At 46.2% G+C, this 24,475-nt stretch overlaps 1 protein-coding gene across 1 annotated transcript in view; it reads left to right on the top strand.

Moving 5' to 3' along the window:
* The window catches only part of BRI3 (brain protein I3), a 98,976-nt gene that overhangs the window by 19,341 nt on the left and 55,160 nt on the right, over window positions 1–24,475 (top strand). Inside the window, exon 3 of the mRNA XM_086940725.1 lies at window positions 18,452–18,560. Within this exon, the coding sequence (XP_086796851.1) occupies window positions 18,452–18,560 (109 nt within the window). The remainder of the gene's footprint in view (window positions 1–18,451; window positions 18,561–24,475) is intronic.

Genomic DNA, 24,475 nt, shown 5'->3' with positions numbered 1-24,475 from the left:
AATCATTTAACGTTACACTGAATAGAATCATGTCGCCGAGAAGCAGGAGCATTGAAGGTTAATTTTAAAAGTTTTTTCGTTCTAAATATAAATCAGTGAAGAATAGGAACCAAGGAGAACTGAGTCCGTACAATAGCTTCACAACATGAGCAGGCAGCATCATCAAATGAAAACAACAATGGAAGCTAACACCCCAGGCAGAATGGCGGTACAAATAAGGCAACAGGATAATCAGCTAGCAGTTACGCACCACGTACAGCGCCACCCACTCCCTACTGACCCCTATCGCGGACCCAGAACAGAAATAAGTTAAGAAAAGCGCAGAGAAATAGAGAAAAATAAGGCCCATAGAAACTAAATGTAGAAAACTAAAACCCCCGCCCCACCCTACACTCATGCAGAGGCTATGGCCTACCCCCCCCCCCCCCCAGCAGTGTGTCTGTCGCCCACTAAAGAACCCGAAATATAGACCAAGAAAAGGAGGAAAAGAAAAAATTTTTAAATACCTGAGGAGGGCCAAATTCTAAATCTCCCGAGCTCCCCGGCCATAAAATACTCTCCACCCTACATGTAATGACAAAAGCAAGATCCTCATGCACTAAATGGAATAGGGAGAGACATCGCATGACACAGCAGCACGCGTTGAGGAAGCGTCCCATCCCGGGTCTCCCCCCCCCCCCCGCCCTCATTCACAGTACATAGGAGGAGGGCCTCCCTAGCCCTGGCCAGATCTCAAGCGTCCCACTGAACATGGCCCCGGAACGGGACCCGCCCCAGAAAGAACAAAGGGATAAGATGGCCGCCCTCGGCAAGGAGAAGGTCCCCAAATACAAAATGGACACCTCCAGTCACAAACAATGATAGCGATCCAAAAGAGTGTCGTTACCAGTTCTGCCTGTTGTCGCTTAAAACAATGAACTGAGGTCGAACCGTGCATAGCATATACAGTCAAGATAAACAGTTGCAGCGCCAGCGGGTCCATGAACAAAAATAGTGATTCAGTATCCGAGAGTAAGAACTGTGGCAGGATGGGAAACAGTGTATCAACGACGGGATGGGCTGATGGCAGTCCGCCAAAGTAATCACTGTCAGAAAGTTGCTCCAGTACAGTCACGCGGCAACAATGTTTCTCTAGCAATGCAATGAGAGGGCCGATCGGTGCAGCAAGGAAAGCCGGCAGACGATGCACCCTCCGATCCGAGAGCGGCTTCATCCAGCTATGCGCCGAGTGCGCGAGAACATTCACGCCATTCTCCCCTCAAGTCGGCAATCGCGGCCATAACGGAGGCACAGGTGAAAACGGGTGGGTGATCCGAGGTATCCACAATTCGAGGTGCCCCACAATATTCCACACATCTCTCGAGGCCATGCAGGGCGACCCATTCAGGAGCCGAGAGGTAGTCAACCAGTACCGCAGAGGGGGCAGCCGCCATGTTGAGTACTATAACGGGTTCACCGATATCGTAGGCAAATCTTTCAGTAGGCAGTGGGGGTGTGATCTCGCGGCATAATCCGGGCCCGCCACTAGCAGGCGACAATCAGCAAAGTTCCCCTCGTGCGTGCTCAAGCAGGAGTAAGCACAAAGGCGAGCCGATGCAACCAGGTCCGTGCCGACAAAGAAAGGAACAGCGCGGCTCACCTCATCGTCTCAAGAAGAAGGGGCAGCAGTGTAGACCCACAATCGGTCGTTTCACACTGTCCACTGGAGGGGCCAGTGCAGGCACCTTCACAGCCTCCAGATTGGCAGGGGATGGCAGTCACACCACTCGTCGGTCCACCCACAGGAGCTCAAGCCGTCTCCGGCAGTGCACAGCGAGACGGGGTCCGGTCCCAGGGCTCAGCAATGGCCGTCGGGCCAGCACGCCAATATCACCAGCAAGCGGGCAGGTAAGGACACCGGAGAAACACCCCCGACAACAGCGCGCTTTCTTCGTCCTTCCGCAGCGGCGCTGTAGCAGGATAAAGGACAGGATAGTGTTGCAGGAAACACAGGCTTGGGGAGCCGGGCGACTACACGTCCGTCTCCGCCGCCATCTTGGCTCCTCTCGATAACCCCATTTCTTGAACCCTATTGGGACCTGATATGCAAAACACTTGACCGCAAGCTGTACCATCAGTTTCGGGTGGGAACCTTGCCGATCAAGTCCTTTACTGCGAAGTGGGCAATGAACTCCAGTAACAAATGCCCCTTCTGTCCTGATCAGGTGGAAAGTCTAGGTCACATATTCTTTGCATGCCCTGCTTATCGATCGCCTAGACTAAAATGGTTGAAACCAATCTGCAAAACACTTAACTGTGGGGGTAGCCACGTAGCCCTGCTAAAATTGCGAGATTTACGCACTGCTAAATCAGTGATTTGTGTTGCTAAATTTTTGGGTTGGCTGTGGCTAATTAGTGTAAAGAAACTGCAAACCGTTTTTTAATAGTAATCAGTTTTTAATGCTTGTATATTGTTGTATTAAATTTTTTATGTATCTGGGGATCCAATGTATAATGCTGTAATGTTGAAAATGCTTTTAAAAATAATTTTGCTGTCTTTTATGAATTTTTTTTATTCGAAATAAAGACTAATTGAACTTGACTCCAATTATATGCTGTTTGTAACCCTGTATACTGCTAAGAAAACGGTAAAATAATAAAAATGTTTTAAAAAAAAAAACGACTTTAGTTCTGTGGGCTGCTGCAGCTGCAACAGCACCTCATATGCTGCAAGAATGCCGCAGGTACCCTTCTGTGCACGAGCTTGAAGTTTGTTTTAAAATATAGCGCGTCTTTCTCCCCGACCCCCCCCCCCCCCCCCCCCCCCCCGCCTCTCAGCCATTTTGATACCAAAGACATTCAGAGCAGCTTTTGGACTGGAAACACGTGTGCGCCCCCCCCATTTTGGGATTGTCTCCTTTATCCACCACCACCGCCACGTCTACCGCCACGTCCACTGCATCATCCACCGCCACGACCACCGCATCATCCACCACTGCCACATCTATCGCCCTCACTCTAGCGTCCTCTCTATCTCTATCCACCACAACATCACTGAACGCCACCATTCAACGACTAATAGTTCAAATATGTTTTCTCTCAATGTTTCAAGCTTTATTACAAATGTAAGAAAAAGATGTTAATATTTCACTTCTGTTCTAGGATTTTCGTCACAAAATACACTGAACATAATCTTCACAAGTTATTTACAAAAGTTTAAGCTATTGCCATTATAAATTACAATAACTTTTATCTAAATATTAATTAAAAAAAATTAAAAGCCATTGTTATTTGTAATATCAAGACATCTAAGTCACGTAAATACAACAAATATTGCATTACAAATGCTATAGGTGTCACATTTGCGAAAGTTATAACTATTGGCATTGTAAATGACAAGGCTATTCATTTCGCTATTTTCAAAAGCAACATATAAATAAAAAATGTGTCATTTACAATACCAATAGCTCAAACTTTCCTAATGCGAGTCCTATTGCATTGCAAAGGCTTGTTTTATTTAGTCCTGGTACGCCTACCCCATAAAGAATTATTTTGGAGTACTGGAGTCTATTTTAGACACACTTTGCTTTTCACCAGAAACACATCTGTACTGTCCCCTCTCATGCGCTCACCTAAATGGTGTATTAGGATCAAAAGATCTCCGACAAAGAGCCGCCAGGCATTACAGCGCCGGCCAGACTAGGAGCGCCCAGTGATGAAGCCAGACACCCCAAACGGTCTGTAAGGGCATTAAGGTCTGGCCTTCTGGTACCCTTGCGACGATATTGGCCAGCCTTGTGGCTTTACCCTTTGCTTATGAGTAAATATAGAGCTCTTCATCCCTTCTACTTGATAAAGTAACTATGATGGAGTCACATTTTACAATCTGCTTCAACTCTCCAAGACAAGCACCCGATGAAGGCCGAGCTTGGAGGCTGCAGTTGCCGTGATTACCTGGCTTCACTGAGCCTGGGAGGCCACACCTGCTGGAGCCAAAAGCTGCCATGCAGGTATTCCTTTGCTGATTCCTGCTAATGGAACCCAACTGAGGCTAGTGCTATGTAGGACTGGGTTTTTTGAGTATCAGTAAGCTCCACTATCGACTTAGCTCCACCAAAAAGGTTATGCATAAACAGACTCGGCAGGCAGAGGAGTCTGGTGGCTTTTACAGTTCATGCAGACATAGTCTCATGCTCACAAGGCAAACTGATCTACGCATTTGCCAGTTGGACAAAAGAGCCAACTACCCCTGTGCTTGAGTTATGCCGATGCCCATATGTCTTGAAGGGGACCATGGACATTAGAACGCCTAAAGAGGGGAGAGGCCACTGGATGAGGCGCAGCACCTCGCATCTAACTGTACCATTACTCAACTATGTGCTATATCGTTTTGTTATTTGATTAAAGTACTTTATTTTTTAACTAAAGTGAAGTGCTGGGCAGGACATTTCAGTATTCGGTCTGTTGAATGACGGCTGAGTTCAGAGCTCTTCCCCCAAAACACTACTTTCCTGAGAAGCAAGTGACTGCTTGTCCTCACGGCCCTGGCAGTCAAGTTCCAAAGGGTTCACTTAGCCTGGTTTGCAGAGTCTTGCTTGGATGGACCCAGTGGCAAACCAGTCCAACCACCACAGTTTCGTCCAGTAACCTCTGTTCGCCCTGTGCCCACAGATTGGGGTCTAGCAATCACCCGTAATCTTTGTGCCCACCCAAAACAGCTAAACTTTCTGTATTTCGCTCAGTTGCTATGAGAATCTCTCATTAAAAAAACTTGGCATGTAAATGCATGTATTTAGTTCAATGCTTCTTCGAAGTGTTCGCCTTTTATCCCCATTGACGGGAATTTGGTCGAAAAAGCTTTTTTTAATTTTTTTATTTGTCTCAATGATTGCTCTTTTTGCTTAATTTTCCTTCTCCACTTTTTAGAAAGTTATTGAAAAATATATTTCTTCACGTAAAATCATGTCTATTTGGGAGAATTTTAGAAAACGACATTAATAAGTCTTGACTGGGTAGCAGCGTCCTTGCTCTTTTGTCACTTTTTATGCACCTTTCCTAGGATGACATTATTCATTTTCTCTGGGAAGCTAGACCACCTAGCAGGATGCTTAAGAAAGACCCCATCCCCAAGCTTTCTGCTTCCTATACCTCGGTTATTTTAAGCATAAGCTGATTGCGGTTTGATTTGCCTGTACTCCAGAAGTATTTGTTGTCAACCAGTCCTCCTAGTCCAGCTTTCAGCCCTCCTGTGCCCTGAAGCAGTCCTGAGCTTGGCCTGCAGAGGAATAGAATAGTATGTTTCTCAAAATGCCTGAGTTGAGCCTTCAGTCTGTGAAAAACTGCCCTCCAGAGTTTTCAGCTCCCCGTCTCTCCAAGTGCCGTTCACATATCCGCTGTCTTTGAAGGATAGAATTGTCTACTTGTCCCAGCTCCGTGGAAAGCCCCCTCAATACTCTTGACCAAGTTTTACTCTGAGACTCTTTATTATGTGGAGAGTTGTGCCTCTGTTTCTTGTAGTCGGGGGACATTTGGCTAAATTAAAGTTAAACTGACGGGCAGTTCTGGAATCCTACCAACTACTGTTTAGTTGAAAATGACTTCACGTCTTTATAAACTTTTGGAGAAGTGATAGTGCACGGAAACTTTTTTTTTCTTTTTTTTTTAAGCCACTTCCTGTTTTTGGAGAAAAAAGGGCGTTTCTCCGAGTGAGTTAACGCTGCTATTTTGAGTTCACAGCACAGAATAAAAGACTGTGCTCGGAGTTGTGCTCCTGTACTGGAGTTGGGAATGTTTTTAGGCTGGTAGGAGTTTAGATCAAGTAATCGACCAGCTTCTAAATTTGATACAAGATCATTTTTCACTTATGCAAATTATCTTTCGAGCTGACATCCATTCAAATAGTAAGATAGTGTCAGTTTGAGTCGACATCCCAAACCAAGTTTGAATATTACATTACTAGTAACATTTTTTTTAAGCAAATCTTTTGTGGAACAAAAGACCTGCATTTCTTAAAGCTGCAGATTTCTCTTACATGGCTATCTATAGCAGCAAAACTGCTGTGTTGCAGTTGCTTGATGCTTAACTAGGATGGTGTTGCACTTGAACGCTACTGACAGAACTACCCACACAGCACAGCCGACGTTAGTCCTGTCCACACTACATTACAAAAACATGCCCCATTTCCGCATCCTAATGATAGCCTGTCATTGCTAGACTCACAGCATCAAAATCCGTAAGCCGACAAACACAGCCGATGTTCCATGATCTGGCTAAACCTTTTCAGCAATCCCTAAGACCTACACCATTGCTTGCATGGCAACACATACATCTGGCATCCATTCACAAAATGCAGCAGAGGGTTACTTCACATCAAATGCGTCAGTTCAGACCTGTTTCCTTGGCCTTCTGTGTCGAACGCAGATTGTCGTTGGTCAATGGTCGGGGTAAATGATCAACCAGGTTAGTCAATAGTCACTTAATTTTCTTTTTGTCGCACTCAGCCACCACTTCACTCACAACGTTTTGAAAATAATTCCCTAGTTTACCGTTGCAAAAAATAATGAAATAACTTGTTCAGTAGATTCTTGATACTTCTTGAAAAACGTGAGTACAACTGAAGATCCCTCTCTGCTCCTTCGGATACATTAATTTCTCTGCCCCTAACGACATCGCGAGGTTCCAACATCAGGCCTTCCTTTGTGTCCAGGATTGCAGCTTGGCTGTACAAGAATATACAATAATGAACGTGTTTGTTTTTTTCGTAGAGTTTGTTTTGTGTTCTAAGGCAGAATCGAAATTTGCCTAGCTTACGTAACGGTAAGTTTCAATTCTATTAAGGACACGGAGGCGAGGATTATGCTATATCTTCCTTCGCTTTATTAACATAAAGACTCCACAGCAGCTTAGGAAAAGATATAATAAGAACAAAAAATGCTTTAAACATAAAGCATTGACGTAATGTTCAACAAATCAAACAACAACTCCCAAGAGTCTCTTTGCATAACAATAGTCCATAGTCCTTCCACTCTGTCCATCATCACTATATAACCGGACTTCTCATCATCTTCCTCCTCTTTCTTCGCGCAGATCACGCTTGAGCCTCATTGGTCCTGTTTAGCACCGTCGTTGCCTGTCAAAAAAGGAACAGCATCAGCGAGGTGGTCCAGGAATGCGACAACAAGGCGAGGAGCATTCAGTGATTAACACAGTACTGACAATGTAAAGGAAAACGCTTTACTTACTGCCATACGGGTGGGTAGAGACACCACTGTAGCCTGGGTGGGATAATCCTCGCCTCCGTGTCCTTAATAGAATTGAAACTTACCGTTACGTAAGCTAGGCAAATTTCGATTCTATGTCAGGACCGGAGGCTTCAGATTATGCTAGTTTAAAGCTTACTTACCACCAACTGGGCCAAATCCACCACCGGCTTAAAATAAAACCTCTTGAAGGTGGAATCCGAGGACCAATCCGCCGCTCGCATTAGGTCCTCCAGCCGAGCACCCACCGAGAACGCCTTAGAGGCCATGGCCCCCCTGGCGGAGTGTGCTCCAAAGAGAGAAGTATTGATGCCCGCTTCTTGCATGACCCACCGCACCCACCGAGCAATAGTGGGGGAGGAGACAGCTTTGTGTGGCTTCCGCAGGGCAATCAACAACTGACGCTCGCCCGGAGGGCGCAGATCCAAGGTCAGGTCCTCATATGCTTTGAGGCATTGCACGACACACAACTTAGGAGTGTCAAGAAAAGCTGGATATGAAATGGAACGCGACGACGTTTTCGTGCGTCGGCCTACTGTAAAAGTAACCCCATCTGGGGAAAAAATGCGTGCAGAGACATCCAGCGCGCGCACGTCAGAGACGCGCCTACAAGAAACCAAGCACAACAACATGGCTAACTTCGCCGACAGCTCTTTAAGAGACAGATAGGAATTGGCCGGCCACGACAGGAACAAATTTAGAACCAAATTGACGTCCCAAAGGACGGAGTACCTGGGTTCCGGAGGCAGCGCGAGCCGGATAGCTCGCAGAAGCCGGCACACAAAAGGATGTTCCCCTACTGGATGGCCATCGATGTTGTCATGGCCAGCCGAAATCGCCGATCGAATAGCATTGATCGTCCTATACGCTAGGCCCTTGTCGGCCAAATGCGCCAGGAAATTCAGCACGGGAACGAGGCCTGCGACCAAGGGATCCAGATCCCTTCGTAAACACCAACTCATCCACTTAAGCCAAGCGGATCTGTAACGCTTCGTCGTACTATCGGCCCATGCTTGGAGAGCAAGTGCTCAGCCGACCCCGAAAGGCCCGGGAGCGACCAGCGTCTCCTGAGAGCCTCCACGCCACGAGGCGGAGAGCGTTCTGCATGACGAGGGGATGAGGTTCCTGATCCGGAGCAGAGGAAACGGGGGGAGTAGGATTGGAAAATCCCAAGAAAGTTCCAGAAGAACCGGAAACCATACTTGAGACCTCCAGAGCGGCGTAACCAACACCAGCTCTGCACCCTGGCGGCGTATTTGCGCCGCCGTTCGCATGATCATGGAGAACGGGGGAAACGCAAACGGCTGTTCCTGACTCCAATCCTGTAAGAACGCGTCCGTGGCCTCCGCTAGAGGGTCCGGCCTCCAGCTGTAAAACCGCGGCAGCTGGTGGTCGAGACGGGACGCAAAGAGGTCCACCGAGAAGGGGCCCCAGAGGGAGTGTAGCCACCGGAAGACTTCCGGATCCAGTTTCCACTCGCTGGCGTCCCTGAGATGTCGAGAGTGCCAATCCGCTACCTGATTACACTGGCCTGGCAGATACTCCGCCGTCACCGCAATGTGACGAGACAGGCAATAATCCCAGAAGTCCTTCGCCAAGGCGCGGGAACGAGGACCTCCTAGATGGTTCACATACCGAACCGCCGAAATATTGTCCATCCGTAACAGGACACAAGCCTTGACCGAATCTTTGGTCCAACAGCGAACTGCGAAGGAGCCCGCAAGGAGCTCCAAACAATTGATATGCAATTGTTGTTCTTCTGACGACCAGGCGCCGCCGGTGGAAAAATCCCCGCACCGGGCGCCCCAGCCCGACCTGCTGGCGTCGGACTCTATGATCAGGTCCGGAGCCGAACCGAAGATCGCCCGACCATTCCATGCCTCCATGTGAGACAGCCACCATGACATTTCCTCCTTCACTTCGTCCGTGAGGGGAACCCACTGATCGTAACTCATCCCACGGCGCAGATGTTGCGCCTTCAGGCGTTGGAGAGCCCTGTAGTGCAGTGGGCCTGGGAAAATCGCCTGGATGGAGGACGAGAGAAGGCCCACCACCTTGGCGATATGGCGCAGGGACGTACGATCCCTCGGGATCGTCTGCCGAAGCAGGTGTCGTATCTTTGCGACCTTCCGACCCGGCAGGCTCAAGACCGCCTGTACCGAGTCCACCACGAAACCTAAAAAGGTGATCTGCTGAGTGGGAACCAAAACCGACTTGGAGCCGTTGATGGCAAACCCCAGCCTCTAGAGCAAGCCGACAGCTTGACGCAGCTGGCCCGCTAGTACCTCCGGGCACTGCCCCATGAGGAGGACGTCGTCCAAGTATACTAGCATACGGACCCCTTGACTTCTGAGAAACTCCACTACCGGGTGGAGGACCTTCGTGAAGCACCACAGGGCCGAAGAAAGACCGAACGGCAGGGAGGTGAATTCGAACACCTTGTCGCCCCACAGGAATTGTAGGAAACTACGATGAGGGGGGTGGATGGGGACGACCAAGTAGGCGTCCTTGAGATCCAGTCTCACCATCCAATCCCGAGGGAGGAGCACGTCTCGAAGGAGGTGGATCCCCTCCATCTTGAAGTGACGGTAGACCAACCACCCATTGAACTCTTTGAGGTTGATCACAGGTCTTTTGCCCCCATCCGTCTTGTCCACTAAAAAGACGTTGCTGAGGAACCCATGCGGGTGGCGCTTTGATAGACGGATGGCTCCCTTGCGCAGCAAGTCCGAGATCTCCCCGTCTATCAATCGCGCGTCGGACTCTGAAAAAACCATCGGGCGCGGGGGCCTCGCTTGAGTGGGCTGGTCGTAAAACTCGATATGGAAACCTCGTACAGTTTGCAAAACCCAAGCGTCGGCAGTGAGCAATTCCCACTCCTCGTAAAAGCTTGCCAGCCGCCCCCCAATTGGAACCTGATCCAAACAAAGTACACTTACCGGGGGCATTTCCTTGTCCGGAGTTCTTCTTGAACCCTCTGCCACCGAAGCGCTGTCCCCTGGTGGGGTAGAAGTTGGTGTAGTTGGCAGAGGTCTGGTATTGACCTCTTCCGGAGCCTTGTTCTTTGTTGCTGGTCTGCTGACCACGGCCGATCGCGCGGCCCCTACCGCGACCGGCCCCTCCAGAGAAACGCTGGTGGAACACCCTCTTGATGCTAGACTGGGCCTTGTCCAGCGACGTGAACGTATTCACAAACTTGCCCAGCTCCCTGATGAAGGGCTCGCCGAAGAGGCCGCCCGGGGCCACAGCACCCGCCTCCGACGAGGCCAGGTCCCCCAACTTCGGGTCCAGCTTGATCGGGAGCGAACGCCGCCTCTCAGTGGACAGGGCACAGTTGGCGTTGCCCAAGAACACAAACACCCTCTGGGCCCAATTCGAGAGCACCTCCGGTGAAATGGCGGTGCCATTCGCTCTAGCCTCCTCCGCCATGTCGAGGATCTTCGTGGCGGGCCCGACCGCATCCAACAATTTGTCCTGGCAGGCCCGCCAGGACCGGTCAATCCCTTTCCTGGGATCCTTCATAAACTTCGCCAGGAAGGTGGCCATCTTGGGGTCCAATTCCGGGGTCATGGCCACTTTCCCTTCCAAAGTTGGCCGAGGGCACTCCCCACGTAGGCAACCCCTCGCTTCCTTTTCCAGGGGCTTGCGCAGCCTGCCCGCGACAAATTTCGCCACCGTCTCCCCCGGTGTCCAGGCTGCGGATCGGGGGTGGACTATCTCGTCCGGGTCCAGCATGCCCGACTCATCCCGGGGCATCTCCTTGGCAGAGGGTGCCGGAAGCCAAGATCGGGTCGACTCCCCGTCGTCATCCGTGTCCGGAGAGTCGTAGATTGGGGAGGCGGGGGCCGTAGACACGTCCCTCGAAGCACTAGGATCCACCAAGGGTGCAGGGGGCACCGCCGTCGCCTTAGCCAGGAAGGCGTCACGAAGACGCTCAAAAGCGCCCCTGTCCACACCTTGGGCCTCCGATGACGGCCCCTCCTTACAAGGCCTCTTCGGGGCGGGTGGCTCGGGGACGGAGGCACATGCGCCGCTGCCAGCTTCGCGCACTCTTCCACGATGCGGGCGGAAAGGCGGTCTTCCATGGGGCCTACCACCTCCGTCACGCAGCGGTAGATGGAATTGTCCACCGCCTGGTAGAACTCGTCGTCCTGCAAATAAGGGCAGGGTTCCTCCTCGTATTCCCCTTCCATCTCGGAACCAAGGGCAAATGCGGGGCACCCAAGAGGGCGGCAACCGAGAAAGATCTCGAATGTGGGCAGGCCAAGCGGCTGCGATCACGTTTTGGGCCAACTGACGTGGCAGGTGGGCTGCACCAACCCCCAAGCGTGCAGACCCTCCTCGCCGGGACCGGGTCTTCGCACCCCTCAAGCGCGCTAGGCCACACTTTAATTAAAGAGGTGCACAAAGGACACCCGAAGGTGATTCACGCGGTCAGAGCCGCTATACAGACCCCAACGGGGCGTCAAGAGTAGGAACAATCACAGACCCGGGGCACCAGGTGTCAGAGGGGTACGCGAGGGCTGGCTCCTGCGCAAGCAGACTCCACGGCGCGGCTCCTGGCACTGCGGAGGCGCGCCGAAGGGTCGGCGAGACGACAGGCCGCCCCCTGGCGGTCTATGTACACACCGCACACAAGTGGGAAATAAAGTCGCGTAGGAACGAAGAACGTTCCCGCAACCGGGGACTCTGTAAGGGAATAAACCATGCAATGAGTCCCCCAACGATCGTACACAATACAATCAATCACATTGAAGAAAAAAGGGAAAAAATAGGAAAAGCACTTATCTGGCTGCGGGAGCAGCGAAGAAAGAGAGGAAGATGATGAGAAGTCCGGTTATATAGTGATGATGGACAGAGTGGAAGGACTATGGACTATTGTTATGCAAAGAGACTCTTGGGAGTTGTTGTTTGATTTGTTGAACATTACGTCAATGCTTTATGTTTAAAGCATTTTTTGTTCTTATTAGATCTTTTCCTAAGCTGCTGTGGAGTCTTTATGTTAATAAAGCGAAGGAAGATATAGCATAATCTGAAGCCTCCGGTCCTGACATAGAATCACGACTGTCAGGCAATTTCATCTAATAAGCTTATAGACACCGGAGTTTACATTGACTCTTTCTCAATTCAAAATTGAAATAATTGCGTTAACTTGGACCCATGTGCTCTTTGGTACAGAACCGTGAAAGGAAACTAGATTATATTGACGCTTTGGAAACACACACGCAAATAAAACTCTTATTTCCTCTACATTTTATTTATTTTTTTTTAAATCTGCCTAGCAATATCGTCGGATGTAAATGAGACAGCCTAGCTCCTAATTCTGACGTGTGAATATTTTAGGTTCAAAACAAATAAATAAAAAAAACACGAAACAGTAATTTTGAATGTGTAAGTTGCATCCATCATTTGAAACATACTTTCTCCTTTTCAAATGGCTTATCTTATAAATGTGCATACTTGTTTTGATTGTTTTCTTTGTAACAGCGTAGTTCAATGCATTACAGGTGTACATCTCCATTTATCTTCCATATTACATTTGCAGTTGTTTAGAATGTCATGCACCTATAGGGGCTGAAAACCGATTTCCACATGCTGCGATATGTGGGCAAATATGCCTCCTTGATAGCACGAGCCCGGTGGTTATAAATGTACATATAAAATGTTTGAAGGTCAGTAATGGAGGTTTTCATGCACATCGTATCGAATTTTAACCTATATAAACTGCAGATTTGGGAGGCAGAGCCTATCAGAAAGTATATTGGTCTTTTATCCAGAGGTAGTGTTTTGCTTTAAATGGGGATAGTTAGGTTTCTTTTTAGCTCCATGATCTTGCCTAGTCCTTTTTGTTTGTTTGTCTTGTGTAGTATTTTTTTTATTGCCTATGGTATTCATGTTACCTGTTTGGCATTTTATGTAGTACCTGTAGCAAGTACATAAAACGACTATACTATTATGGCAGTTCATTCATGGTCAAGAGTTTGCTCCTGGTTCTTCAATTGTGTGCATTAATGGCCTGACTTTCTCATAAACATTGCATCACAAATATAAATCTTATACTGCACTACAGCCGTTTAGGTGCTGAAGAAAGCAAAACCAGTTAGCCTCACAGTTCAGATGTTTAGTTGAGATAAATGCAGCAATATGTTTTAATTGCATGCTCTAAAAGAAGCAACACAGTCACAGAACAAACAATAGCTGACCAGAAGTTCTTAAAATTCGTTAGATGCAGCTGATAAAAACACAACCTCAACAATAGATGAGATACCGCTAGAACTCCGCCTTGAATCATCAGAGTCCAGATTCAGGGGGAAACTCAACTCATCTGTTTATCCAGTAGACTAGCTCCGTTTCTTTGTTGTGACTCTGTTACTCCCACTTAACTATAGCGCGAGGACACGCCGGTGTGCGTAACCAGGCGCTTTATAAACATTATTATTATTATTATTATTATTAATATCCAATTGATATCACCACAACTCATTGAGGAGTTTGAGAGGCTCTGTGGGTTGGTAACTCACCGGGTGGGTTCATGTCGCCTTTTCACCACCCGTCTGACTAGGCTAATTACCGACCCGGACCTCTGCAGGTGCCATCCCTGGGTATGGTGTAGTGGGGACATTGATCAGGCTACATCTCCGCACAGATACAAGGTTGCAAAGGCCGTGACCGGCGATGGCTTTGCCTCCATTTTAGTGTTGTGGTGAGGATTTCGGATTGCTTCAGTCTGTACAAAACTGTGGGCCTCATTTAGAGTTTGGCGTATGGGTACTCTGTAACCAATGTGATGGATATCCACTCTGCCCACTGTCTTAACGAAACTTGAGGGCCCCCCCTGCAAGGTAAGTGGAGTGGCCCCTTCTTAAATATTTGGCTATACAATCGTAGTCGTGGAAAGTGTTTGTCGACTTTGTATGCTTAGGGAAGAAATTAGTAATTAATTGTACATCGAGAAAGCGACAACACTGCCATTTGGAGAACATTGATTACCATGCAAGTATGGCGGCAACGTTCGATTTACAAAGTGAGAACACAGTCCTTTTTTGATTGCCACTTATTGAATTCTCCAATGGGAGCAACATTTGGAAACTTTTTAAGCTGTGAAATCAGCTGATGCTTGTTGGAATCCAGGCATTGATAAAGGCATTGCCCGAAACACGTCTGTTTTGTGGATTATCAAATAAATGCATTGGACGTCCTGTGAGTGCCCTGAGCGATCTGTGTATCCTGTATGTTTCTTTGTGCATCTTACCTTCATGATTCTTCTATAGATTTCCACTTAAGGCTGCCGAACGTCATGGAACAGGTGCCTCCGTCTTATGGGAGTGGCTTCATGTATGTTCATTTCCCAACATCATTCCCAGAGTATCTTTAGTCCTCTTTGTTTGGCTGGCTCCTGTGCCCCCTCTGCTCCATTTTAAGGAGCTACTTTTTTCTTTTTGTTTAAGCACTACATTAGAGTGCATGTGATTTCCAGAGATCCCCCTTATGCGCATTTATCCCCACCACTGAGTCCACTTGCTTCTCTCGTACCACCCACACTTGTGTTGCTCTTTTGCCCTTGTGCTTCTGCAACCCCACTCCACGTTGCTCTCTCTTGCCCATTTTATCTCCCACGTGTTGCTTTTTTAAAAGCGCTTTGAGCTCCATTTTAAAACCACCAGTTTGCGCTACTTTTTTTTTTTTAACCAAATTATCTATCTCAACTTGGTAAATAAAAACAAAATGGTGCCTTTTTGTAAGTGGGTGCATTTGTGTTAAATATATGTGTATGCCTACAAAATAATGCGACAGTCATGTTGATTTTTCTTTTTGTTTAGGATTTTTTTTTTCTTCTTGTGCGTGGCAGCCATGACGCTGTTCAACATGGCTAAAAACATTATCAAAGCTAATGGGCCATAGACCAGCTGGATGTAACAATATGGGGTATAGGAATTGTGTTAAGCTGTGGAATGCAGTGTGGTGAGGGAAGCCGCCATGCAACGCTTGAGGAAGATTGAAAAAGCATAAGCTGTGAACGGGTGTATCTCCCCATGTTTTCGAAGCTTCTTCCCTCAGCCTAATTCATCTCTTATCATTGAACTTGTGTGTGTTTTTGGTGTCCATATTGTGTGTCTACCCATTTGTTTTGAAATTTTTGACCAGTGAGAAAATGGGACCGATTTCCCCGGACAAAAAAAATCCTCATTCTGTCCATCACTTGGAGCCTTGTTTTGATGGCGATCAGACAAGTGTCCAACCGCCATCTCAGCTGGATGGATACCAGCCGACAAGTAGTCAGCAGTTCCACCCTCCATATTAAGATGAGACCCCCCTGTAGGCAGTCGGAAACATGCTTTTTACTACTGCGGCTTGTGCACAAGCCGCAGTAGTAAAAGGCATGTTTTTAAACATCCACGCACCATGTGGTGATTGGCGTATGGTGCATGGATGTTTTTTTGGGCGGGGTGCCCACCCAATGTATCCCACCTAACCCCACCCCCGGCCACATAGAGGCCCACGGTGGGGTGGGGCCCTGCTACTGGCCCTTAAAGTTCCATTTTGTGGGAAATGGACATCGTAATACCTACGCCTTCGTTGTAGGGATTACTGTCCGACTGCCTTCACAACTGGTTCCGTGAGACTGTCGTAGGCGGCGTACTTTTGGCCCTGCCCTCTTCCCGCTTGTATCTTAATTAAGCGGTCGGACTGTTGCCCTGCATATCACGAAGACCGTTGCCACAGATGTTCTGTTGGTGGCGCTCTGCCTGACGACCAATGAGGTCCTTGGTGTCAGTTAATGAACTTCATTCTTTTTGATCAGTCTTTTTAATTTTGTGTGAGGAAGTAATTCTTCATGATGAACGATTAGGTTGATGAAAACAAATCAACCGTAAAAAGTATGTACAATATTTTGATTCCCAAGCTAGATGCAAGTTGATTTGCATGCAACTGAGAGCTTTTTTAGGCAATGTTGTTAAGAAGTGTCAAATTACCTGGAATTCTACATCAATCTGATAAGCTGGACTTATTTCTTGTGTATATAGTATTTATATAGCGCAAACCTAGCCAAAAGGCAGGCGAGCAATTTACATGGTCAAAATCTATAATAAAGTTGACGAGCAATATGAGGGATTCTGGACATTTAGTGCACTGTGATGTACTTCAGAGTCATGGCTTCAACTCTTTCCTGAATTGGAGCAGTGTTTGGGTCCTGATGGATACAGGGATGTTCCAGATTTTGTGTGTGTGTGTCGCAGTCTGTCGCAGTCTGTGTCTTGACTGTGTGTTTTGAACCACCAGAGATGGTGAGTTTGTCTGATGGCTTTGTAAATGATGCATCTGGTTTTGACGATGGTGCGGGACAGAAAGGAGAACCAATGGATTTCCATCAAGGCAGATGGCAAAAGCTGTTGGGCGGGACTTGAATTAAAAGTTGGAAGGACTCTTTGACAATGAGAGGGCTGAATTTTACATGTCCACCATTTATGAGAGCAGGAGTGCAGCCAGAGAGGATATCGTTCTCTTACGTCTGTGTGTGAATATCTGTGTGCTTGGGGGGCAATGCAGTTAGTGTTTTTATTTGGTTGGCTAAGAAAAATCACAAAGCCTGGTGCACAGTGAGACAGCTTTCTTTTGAGATGACTGCAGGATTAATACATGCAGTTTGTGTTGACTAGGCAGATGACTATCTCTGACAACGTTTTATCAATATGTTATGTTTTTGGTAATTACATTTGATTTGACCTTTACTTGGTGAAATGCATAGAATATTAACAATTGGTAACTGGTTTGCAGATACATTGGTCTGATTGAAACAAAAGCGCATCGGCCTGCAAACTATTTTGATTAGTTATAGCAGGTTTGTTTAGTATTTGATTGTATTTCAGCATTTTTATAGCGCTTACTAGCCCTCCGTGGTCATTGAAGCGCTTACCTACATGTGTAGCAAGCCGTGCCATATAGTTTGAGTGGCTGAAAGGGTTTTTGCTTTGTTTTGTTGTTCTACGTAGGCAGTGTTTCTCTGTCGTGGTTGAGGACCACTGAGGCGTGGTTATCTTGTTATGGGATTCAGTTCATTGCAGTGTGGTGGACAGGGTTGGATTGGGATCAAAAATAGGTTCGGGCACGCAAAAAAAAAGTTGCCCCCATTTGCATATTGATTTCCACAAAACACTGATTCAGCAAAGTTTTATGAAAAGGGGGAGGGCCTCTGGCAGAGGCAGGTTTTCTTAACTACACTTATATAAATAAATAATGCACAGATTTTTTCACCTTGGTGAAACACACCTGAATGCAAGTAACGCTCAATCTGCATACATTATTGGGCCGGGCCAGCAAGAGAAAGGGAGTGACACCTCTGCCCTGTTGGTAAAACAGAGGTAACAGAGACCCATCTGTCTCCAGAAATGCCACTCTGGCACCCACTAGGCCGCTGGTGGCATATGAACATGACAGACCCTGCTCAAATACCCCACCCCCGCACCCTGCTGCAAAAAGCAGCCCACAGTTGGAACTCGTTAAAAAAAATGTAAATCCCCCAGGTCTCAAGGCGCTGGGGGCAGTCGTGGAAAGTAAGTGAGCTATATCCCTGAGTCACATGGTGCTGAGCTGCCACCCGAGCCGGGGATCGAACCGTGAACCTTGTACTCCGAAGTCAGCTGCCCTGGCCGCTGCACCACACCACACACCTCTCCACTGTATACACCGGCTCTTCGGATATTGCCTGAGTGCCCGCCTTACCAATCTGACCCTGAGTGGTGGGAGACAGACGCAGTGTTTTTATGTTTTTTCAGTGTGTTGGCAGCTTAGAAAAGCTCTGCAGGTCCCGTTGAGGTATTTCTTATTATAAAGTCTGTGTAACTGGCTACAGCACTGGGCTGTCCAATCTGAGAGTCCTGTGATGGTAAGAGTTTAAAACCTGATGGTGTGGGGGGTTTTGTTTGTATGACTACACATTTTGAAAATTAGAACTGCCCTGGGTTGCAGGCCATTTTGGATGTAAAATTGTCCGTAGTCCAGAACAACTAGTCTTGTTGTCCACCTCGTTTGTGCTCGTTCTGAAAAATGTCATAACCAGAGTTCAGATTCAGACTGGAGTTAGAATATTCCCACAATGTAGTTCAAGAGGCGCTTTCCATAACCTGTATTTGGAATATGCCTTTCTTGCTGGCAGTGTACTATGCTATGCAGGTGCTTACAAGTGTGTCTCTCTCTCTCTCTCTCCCTTACAGGGTATGCTACTCCACTCCCACACCCGCCATATCCAAGCACATATACGATCATTCAGCAGCCGACTACTACCACCTCCGTTGTTGTGGTTGGCGGATGCCCTGCGTGCAGGTACATCAACCCCTTTTTTTTCTGTTCGACTTTAACATAAAATACTTTTTAGTATATTGTGATTGACATTCAATTTTTAAATGTATAGATGGTTATATCATGTCTTTTTTTTAATGGCAATTTTTTTCAGCTTGTTTTTGTCAGAGGACCGATTTGAATGCACAGTTCCTGATTAGTTGCAATTAACAAATGTTTTGGTTGAATGTAGAGCTCTCTATCAATAGGCCAGGAGTATATCGGGGACATTTTAATCCTTTAGCCGTTGCTGTACTTAGATGGCTGCTAATGCAAAGTGAATTTGGAAACTGCATTTTAAAATGTTGAATCTATTTTAGATTTTTCTCCCATTAGTCTGGAAATATTGTTAGAAACAATGTTTTATTTTGGTTGTCACAATGGGGCAGAGTCGGTATAACTCCGCAAGAAGAATCCCACAGCTCAGGAATATGTATTGGCTTTTCCATTCATTTTTGTACTGGCGAGTTCAGATGTGAAACAGGGCACTTTGGATTAATAGTCTGACTCTGTGCTTTCCAAACTTTTTAGAACCACAGCCCAATTTTTTGGAAGAAAAACATTTGAATCCCATTTGGCTTTAAAGGAAATACGTTTTTTTAAATATAACTAAAGCATCGTGTGATAATGCAGTGTTATTTACAAAGAGCATGTTTTATTTTGAAATCCCTACTAAATGTGTACAGACATGTAGTTTCACTGATAAAACTACGTTGCACACATTGTGTGAGCACATTGGGTTTCAATGAATATTTATCATGTGTGCTTCACCAAATAAAGTGTCTTGATTTGCTTTGCTCCTATTAAAATCTTTGTTTCCATCACACTTAAGAATTACAAATGTATTTTACTCAATTTGTGCTTTCCTAACTGCTGATTGTTTTTAGTTCATTTACAGGTATATACATTATGTTGTGTGTTACAAACATGCCATCCTGGGGGCCTTTCCTTTCAAACCCCTTGTACCCCAGCAAGATTGCCTTATATGTCACTTTACTTTTCTTTCTCTGACTGCAAAGGGAGAGCAGTTTGTAAACACCAATTACCATGTTTAAAAAAAAGTAAGCAGCAATTTGTCAGAAGACCTATGCTGACATTTGGCTACTAGTCTTTGAAGCACAGAAAATGTGACAAGGTAAAGACAGAATTCAAAGACCTCTCTTTATTTATTGTTTCAACTTTTGCGACCCACCAAAAATCGTATCACGACTCACCAGTGGATCGAGACCCACGGTTTGGGAAACACTGGTCTAAATCAAACTCCAGACAGAATTCTTCAACCATAGGAGATTACTGTTTGGTAATCCAAGTTTTGGGGCAATAGTCTTCTCAGATCTCTTCGCCAACATTTGAGGGTTATAGTTTATGGAGAACACTACTTTACATTTTGTCCTAGTTGTCCCCAAAGTATGCAGCTCCTAACGAGCACTGGGGCTTGCATCTTAAGCCGACCTCCTTCCCTCCCTTTGAAGACGATGATTCAGGTGGCATTAAAGGGTTTAAAGAGATAAAGGGGGAACTATGTCATGAATCCGATGTTGGGTTTACCACATCAGACAATTTCGAATTCCCCTAACCTTTGGAAAAAAGGAATTTGGTAGACTTTGAAATTGGCCACAGCATGCAGAGCCTCTGAACAAAAAAATGGTGCTTTATCATTCATTTTCAAAAATCAAGAAATGTACTAAAAAGACAGTTCACTCGGAGTCAAAACAAGTACACCACCATGGTTTAAAGAAAAATACCTGTTGTACATTGAATGATTGAGATAAAAAAAACTAAGTCGCACCTCCTTCTTGCACATAAAGATGCCAACATCTTCGAAGTTTGAAAAGGCTTTGAAATTGTCCTTTTGTCTCCAATATGGGAGTTTTGCTAAAAAGGAGTTTGATTACGCATAAAGTGTAGTCAAGAGAACTACTCAAACTGGAAAACATAGGGAAGAACCAAACCGGGTAGGGGTGAAAATACAGGTAGATAATCGCACCTCCATGTGCATTACATTGAGTGCATAATGAAGATGAAGCCAAATGGGGGAGATGGTACAGCCAAACTCGGCACAGTGAAACTTACCTGGTGGGCAAGATGAGATCCACATATGGCAAAATATTGGAACTGCTCGTCCACATTAGATGGGACAATAGCCATCCAGACCTTTGGCACAAGATAATCTGGCAGTTTTATTGTGTTGTATTTTTGAGAGCAGCTGAAAGAGCAACAAGACGGAATCATTTACAACCGAGCAGCCTCTCTACATTACCTTCTGTGCTTAACCTGAAAACTGCAGCTACTTCCAAATCCCTGTCAGCTGGGAGTATTAAAACACTAAAAAAAAAAAAAAGCCTTCAGCACAAGATCCCTTACATAGAAGTTGTTCGAAGGCAGACTAAATCACTGAAGAAACCAAACGGCAGCATCTGGGCCTCCTAGTTCTAAGTAAAAGATTGGAGTGAAAGTTGCAAGAGCAGCTGTCATCCTTTTAATTCTGAGCAAAAATAGTAAGCCAGATCGCAATAGCTAGTACGCAATCTAAAAAAACTGCTTGCATTAGTCTGTTCCAAGTGGCTTAACATCAAAAGGGTCGGCACACTGAAGAATTACGTGAAGAAATGGCATACACTCACCTCCAACAAGTGAATATTAAGTATTATTAGATTTAGCTACACCATAGAGTTGGTGAAGAAACCACCTACAGTAAAATTAAGACATTAAACAGAACAGATCACATTCCTCTCCTACAGTAAGATACAAAAACTACTGGTCATAGGAGGCATAGAAAAAGTACAACACAAGGAAAGCAACACCAGGTTATATACTTAATACCAAAGCATGACTTATCATGACAACCTTTTCTAGATTTGCACTTTTAATCAACTTAGTGAAGACAGTCTTTAACACCTTGGATGCTGATGACGGAACCGCTCCGTCATCAGCTGCGGGTGCGCTGTGCTGATGACGGAGCGGTTCCGTCATGGCCCGCTCGGAACGCCTGCGCGGCGCGAATTCCGTGCCTGCGCTGGACGTTCCATTGAGCGGGGCGGGCCATGACGGAACCGCTCCGTCATGAGCACAGCTCAACCGAGGCTGGTGACGGAGCGGTTCCGTCACCAGCATGCGGCCGCCCCGCCCCCTTAGCACTGCGGCGGAATAGCCGCCGCAGTGAAGGGGTTAAATGACAAGACAGTCTTCAAATGACAACTGTGCAACATGCTATCCACCCTCTCAGTATTCATAGTTGTCAGTGATGTCTACATAAGGATACCGATGGATGGAGAACAATGAAAATATTGCAGGCTAAAGATGAGGGTCCAGGATGAGATCTCATAGTGTTGTGTTTTGGGATAAAATCAGAAGTGTTTACAAATCACTTGGCACCGGTGACTGCACATCTAAGGTGAAAGACCATACACTTGTGTGTATCGACACGTGTCCATATCTGAACAACTGGTTGGAGAAGGGAATCTTGTTCCTGCAATGTCAGAACAGTATCAGTCAGGTGATAAATCTCCTGCACCAAGCCAAGTTTAGAGGAAACATGTAACATTTGTCACCCAATCCATTAAAACGTTCTTACTTGCATAGATGAATATGGCACAGCAATGGTCATACCAGCAAGCAGGAGGTTGGCTAGATTTCAGTAACAGGTTTACCTCTGCTGGACACCTCCACCTTGGACATAGAGGTCTGTGATGAAGTTTGGAATGATATCAAGATTGCAAATGCAACCTAAAAAAGAAAGGTTGACAAACCAATGGTCAGACATTGGTGGGCTGGGAGGATCTAGTGGTTGTCACAAGCAAGGTTCTGCAAAAACTGAAACGGCAAAAAAAAGAAAGTTTAAATAAGTAGTGCCCGCATTTAAAAGACAAATGTTTCACACATGGTGTGGATGTGTGCAGCTCAAAAGCCTACAACTCGGGAGTCGCATTAACCAGACAACATGATCAAACATCTAACTGTTCTAGAACGTGAAATTTCTGCATCTAAAAACTGTCCAATGTCCAATTCATAGCACACTTGTCCAAAATGCATACATACAACACCATAGCAATGCTTTACATAATCGAGAAATTAGAACTAAAATCCTACACAAGTGCAAGATTGACACAAGACCTTTAACACCAGATTTAATATGTGCCAATAACTGCCAGACAAACCAAGAGTAACGGCAGGCATACGGATAGGCACTTCCCATGAATGACAACGCTATTAGAAAGTTGAAAGCCACGTCTTCTCAATCGGTGTAAACCCCCCCCCCCCCCCCCCCCCAAGCCATAATTGTTTTCTTCCAGAGAGTAAATAAAATGCCAATTTTATATCCCAAGTACGTCGGCTGATGAGACGAGGTAGCATTGTCACTCGTGGCTTGTCTTGGCTCCGCTATTGAGCCAGTTCCTGGGTCGGCTCTGCGCCTCCCAGAGTTTCCAGGGACTGGAGTCTCCCTTGCACAACTACAAGACATTTTGAGGCTATGCACCTCCTATTTGGGCAGCCTGTTCCCGATGGTGTGCCTTTCCCGCTGGTGTGCCTTTCATTATCAGGAAATGTTAAAAGTACATGTCCAACTTTTTAAATGCTCTGCACCCTGCCCTATGGGCTATTCAGGATCTACTCTCGGGAGGATTTAAAAGGAAGGTTTAGGCCTGGCAAAGGCTTATTTTGTCAGGTCGAAATGGCAGTTTAAAACTGCAAACACAGACTGCAATGGCAGGCCTGAAGCATGTTTAAAGGGCTACTTAAGTGGGTGGCACAACCAGTGCTGCAGGCCCACTCGCAGCATTTTATTTGCAGGCTCTGCCTACATGTAGTGGCACCTTACTATGGTCTTGTAAATTAAATGTGGCAAGTGAGTGGAAGCCAATTTTATCATGTTTAAAGGAGACTGCACAAGCACTGTGCACACTGCAACACTGCAAAGTAGTGCTATAGTCCTAAGGCCAGGAAAAATGAAGTCCGCAGATTGGGAGGAACCACACCAAGGATGTCTGCTCCAGCAATCCTCATTGACCCCTACACAGAAACACGTTTTCATGAAACCTGGTTAAAGGTACCTGCCACTGCCAAATGCACATTACCGGCCACGGAGCAAGTGACAGGATTCATGTTGTTTGGCAGAAACTAAAAGTAGAATCCCAACCACTTCCTCTTGTACTGGGAACTGGTGGTGAAATGTATGGTAGCCAACAGAACAAACATGTTTTCTGAGGAGATACTTAAATGATAGTGCTGGCTCCTTAAAAACCAAGCACTAAAGCTGGGAGCATATAGACAAAGGATCCAGATTCTCCCTTGGTTACAGTATGGCCTCAGATGTCTCATAGACTTCTAAAGGGAAGAACAACTGTGAAAACTGTGTAGAGAAGGATGACTAAAGTCTGCTTTTTTGTTGTTGTTTTTTTTAAATGAAGAAAATCTGCAAACGAAGAGTTGTAGAGACAGAGTAGGAAGAGAAGGTAAGGCATACAGATTCCTCTCCAGCCCACATCCATTTAGGAGGTAAAGTTGTGGTATTTCTTGTTCATGTGTACTATGAAGAGGTTCATGACTGTCCTCTCCCACACATCAAAGGACAGCCTTCTCGAATTCACTTTTAATTAGTTGGATGAGAGATTTCCTCAGCATTTCTAGTTAAGATGCCTTGATGTAGAAGAACAGGAGTAACAAGTAAATGGCCCACTTTCACTGTGCCAATGCAAGCTGTATTGTAGTGGCCTGACGCAAGATAGGATCACTAACATGATATCAACTATATTGTGTTACAGAAATATTGTCAAATGTAGTTTACAAAAATATTGATTTCCTATCCTTAGGATTGTAGTGTAGTTCCTAGTTTCCCACTAGGCCCTGCGCATTGGAATAACATAAACAGTAGTATCGACGTGGAACTGCTTATATTCCAG

Source organism: Lissotriton vulgaris, chromosome 10 (assembly GCF_964263255.1).
Source record: "Lissotriton vulgaris chromosome 10, aLisVul1.2, whole genome shotgun sequence".
Taxonomy (NCBI): Eukaryota; Metazoa; Chordata; class Amphibia; order Caudata; family Salamandridae; genus Lissotriton; species Lissotriton vulgaris.
This window is presented reverse-complemented; position numbering and strand designations above follow the sequence as displayed.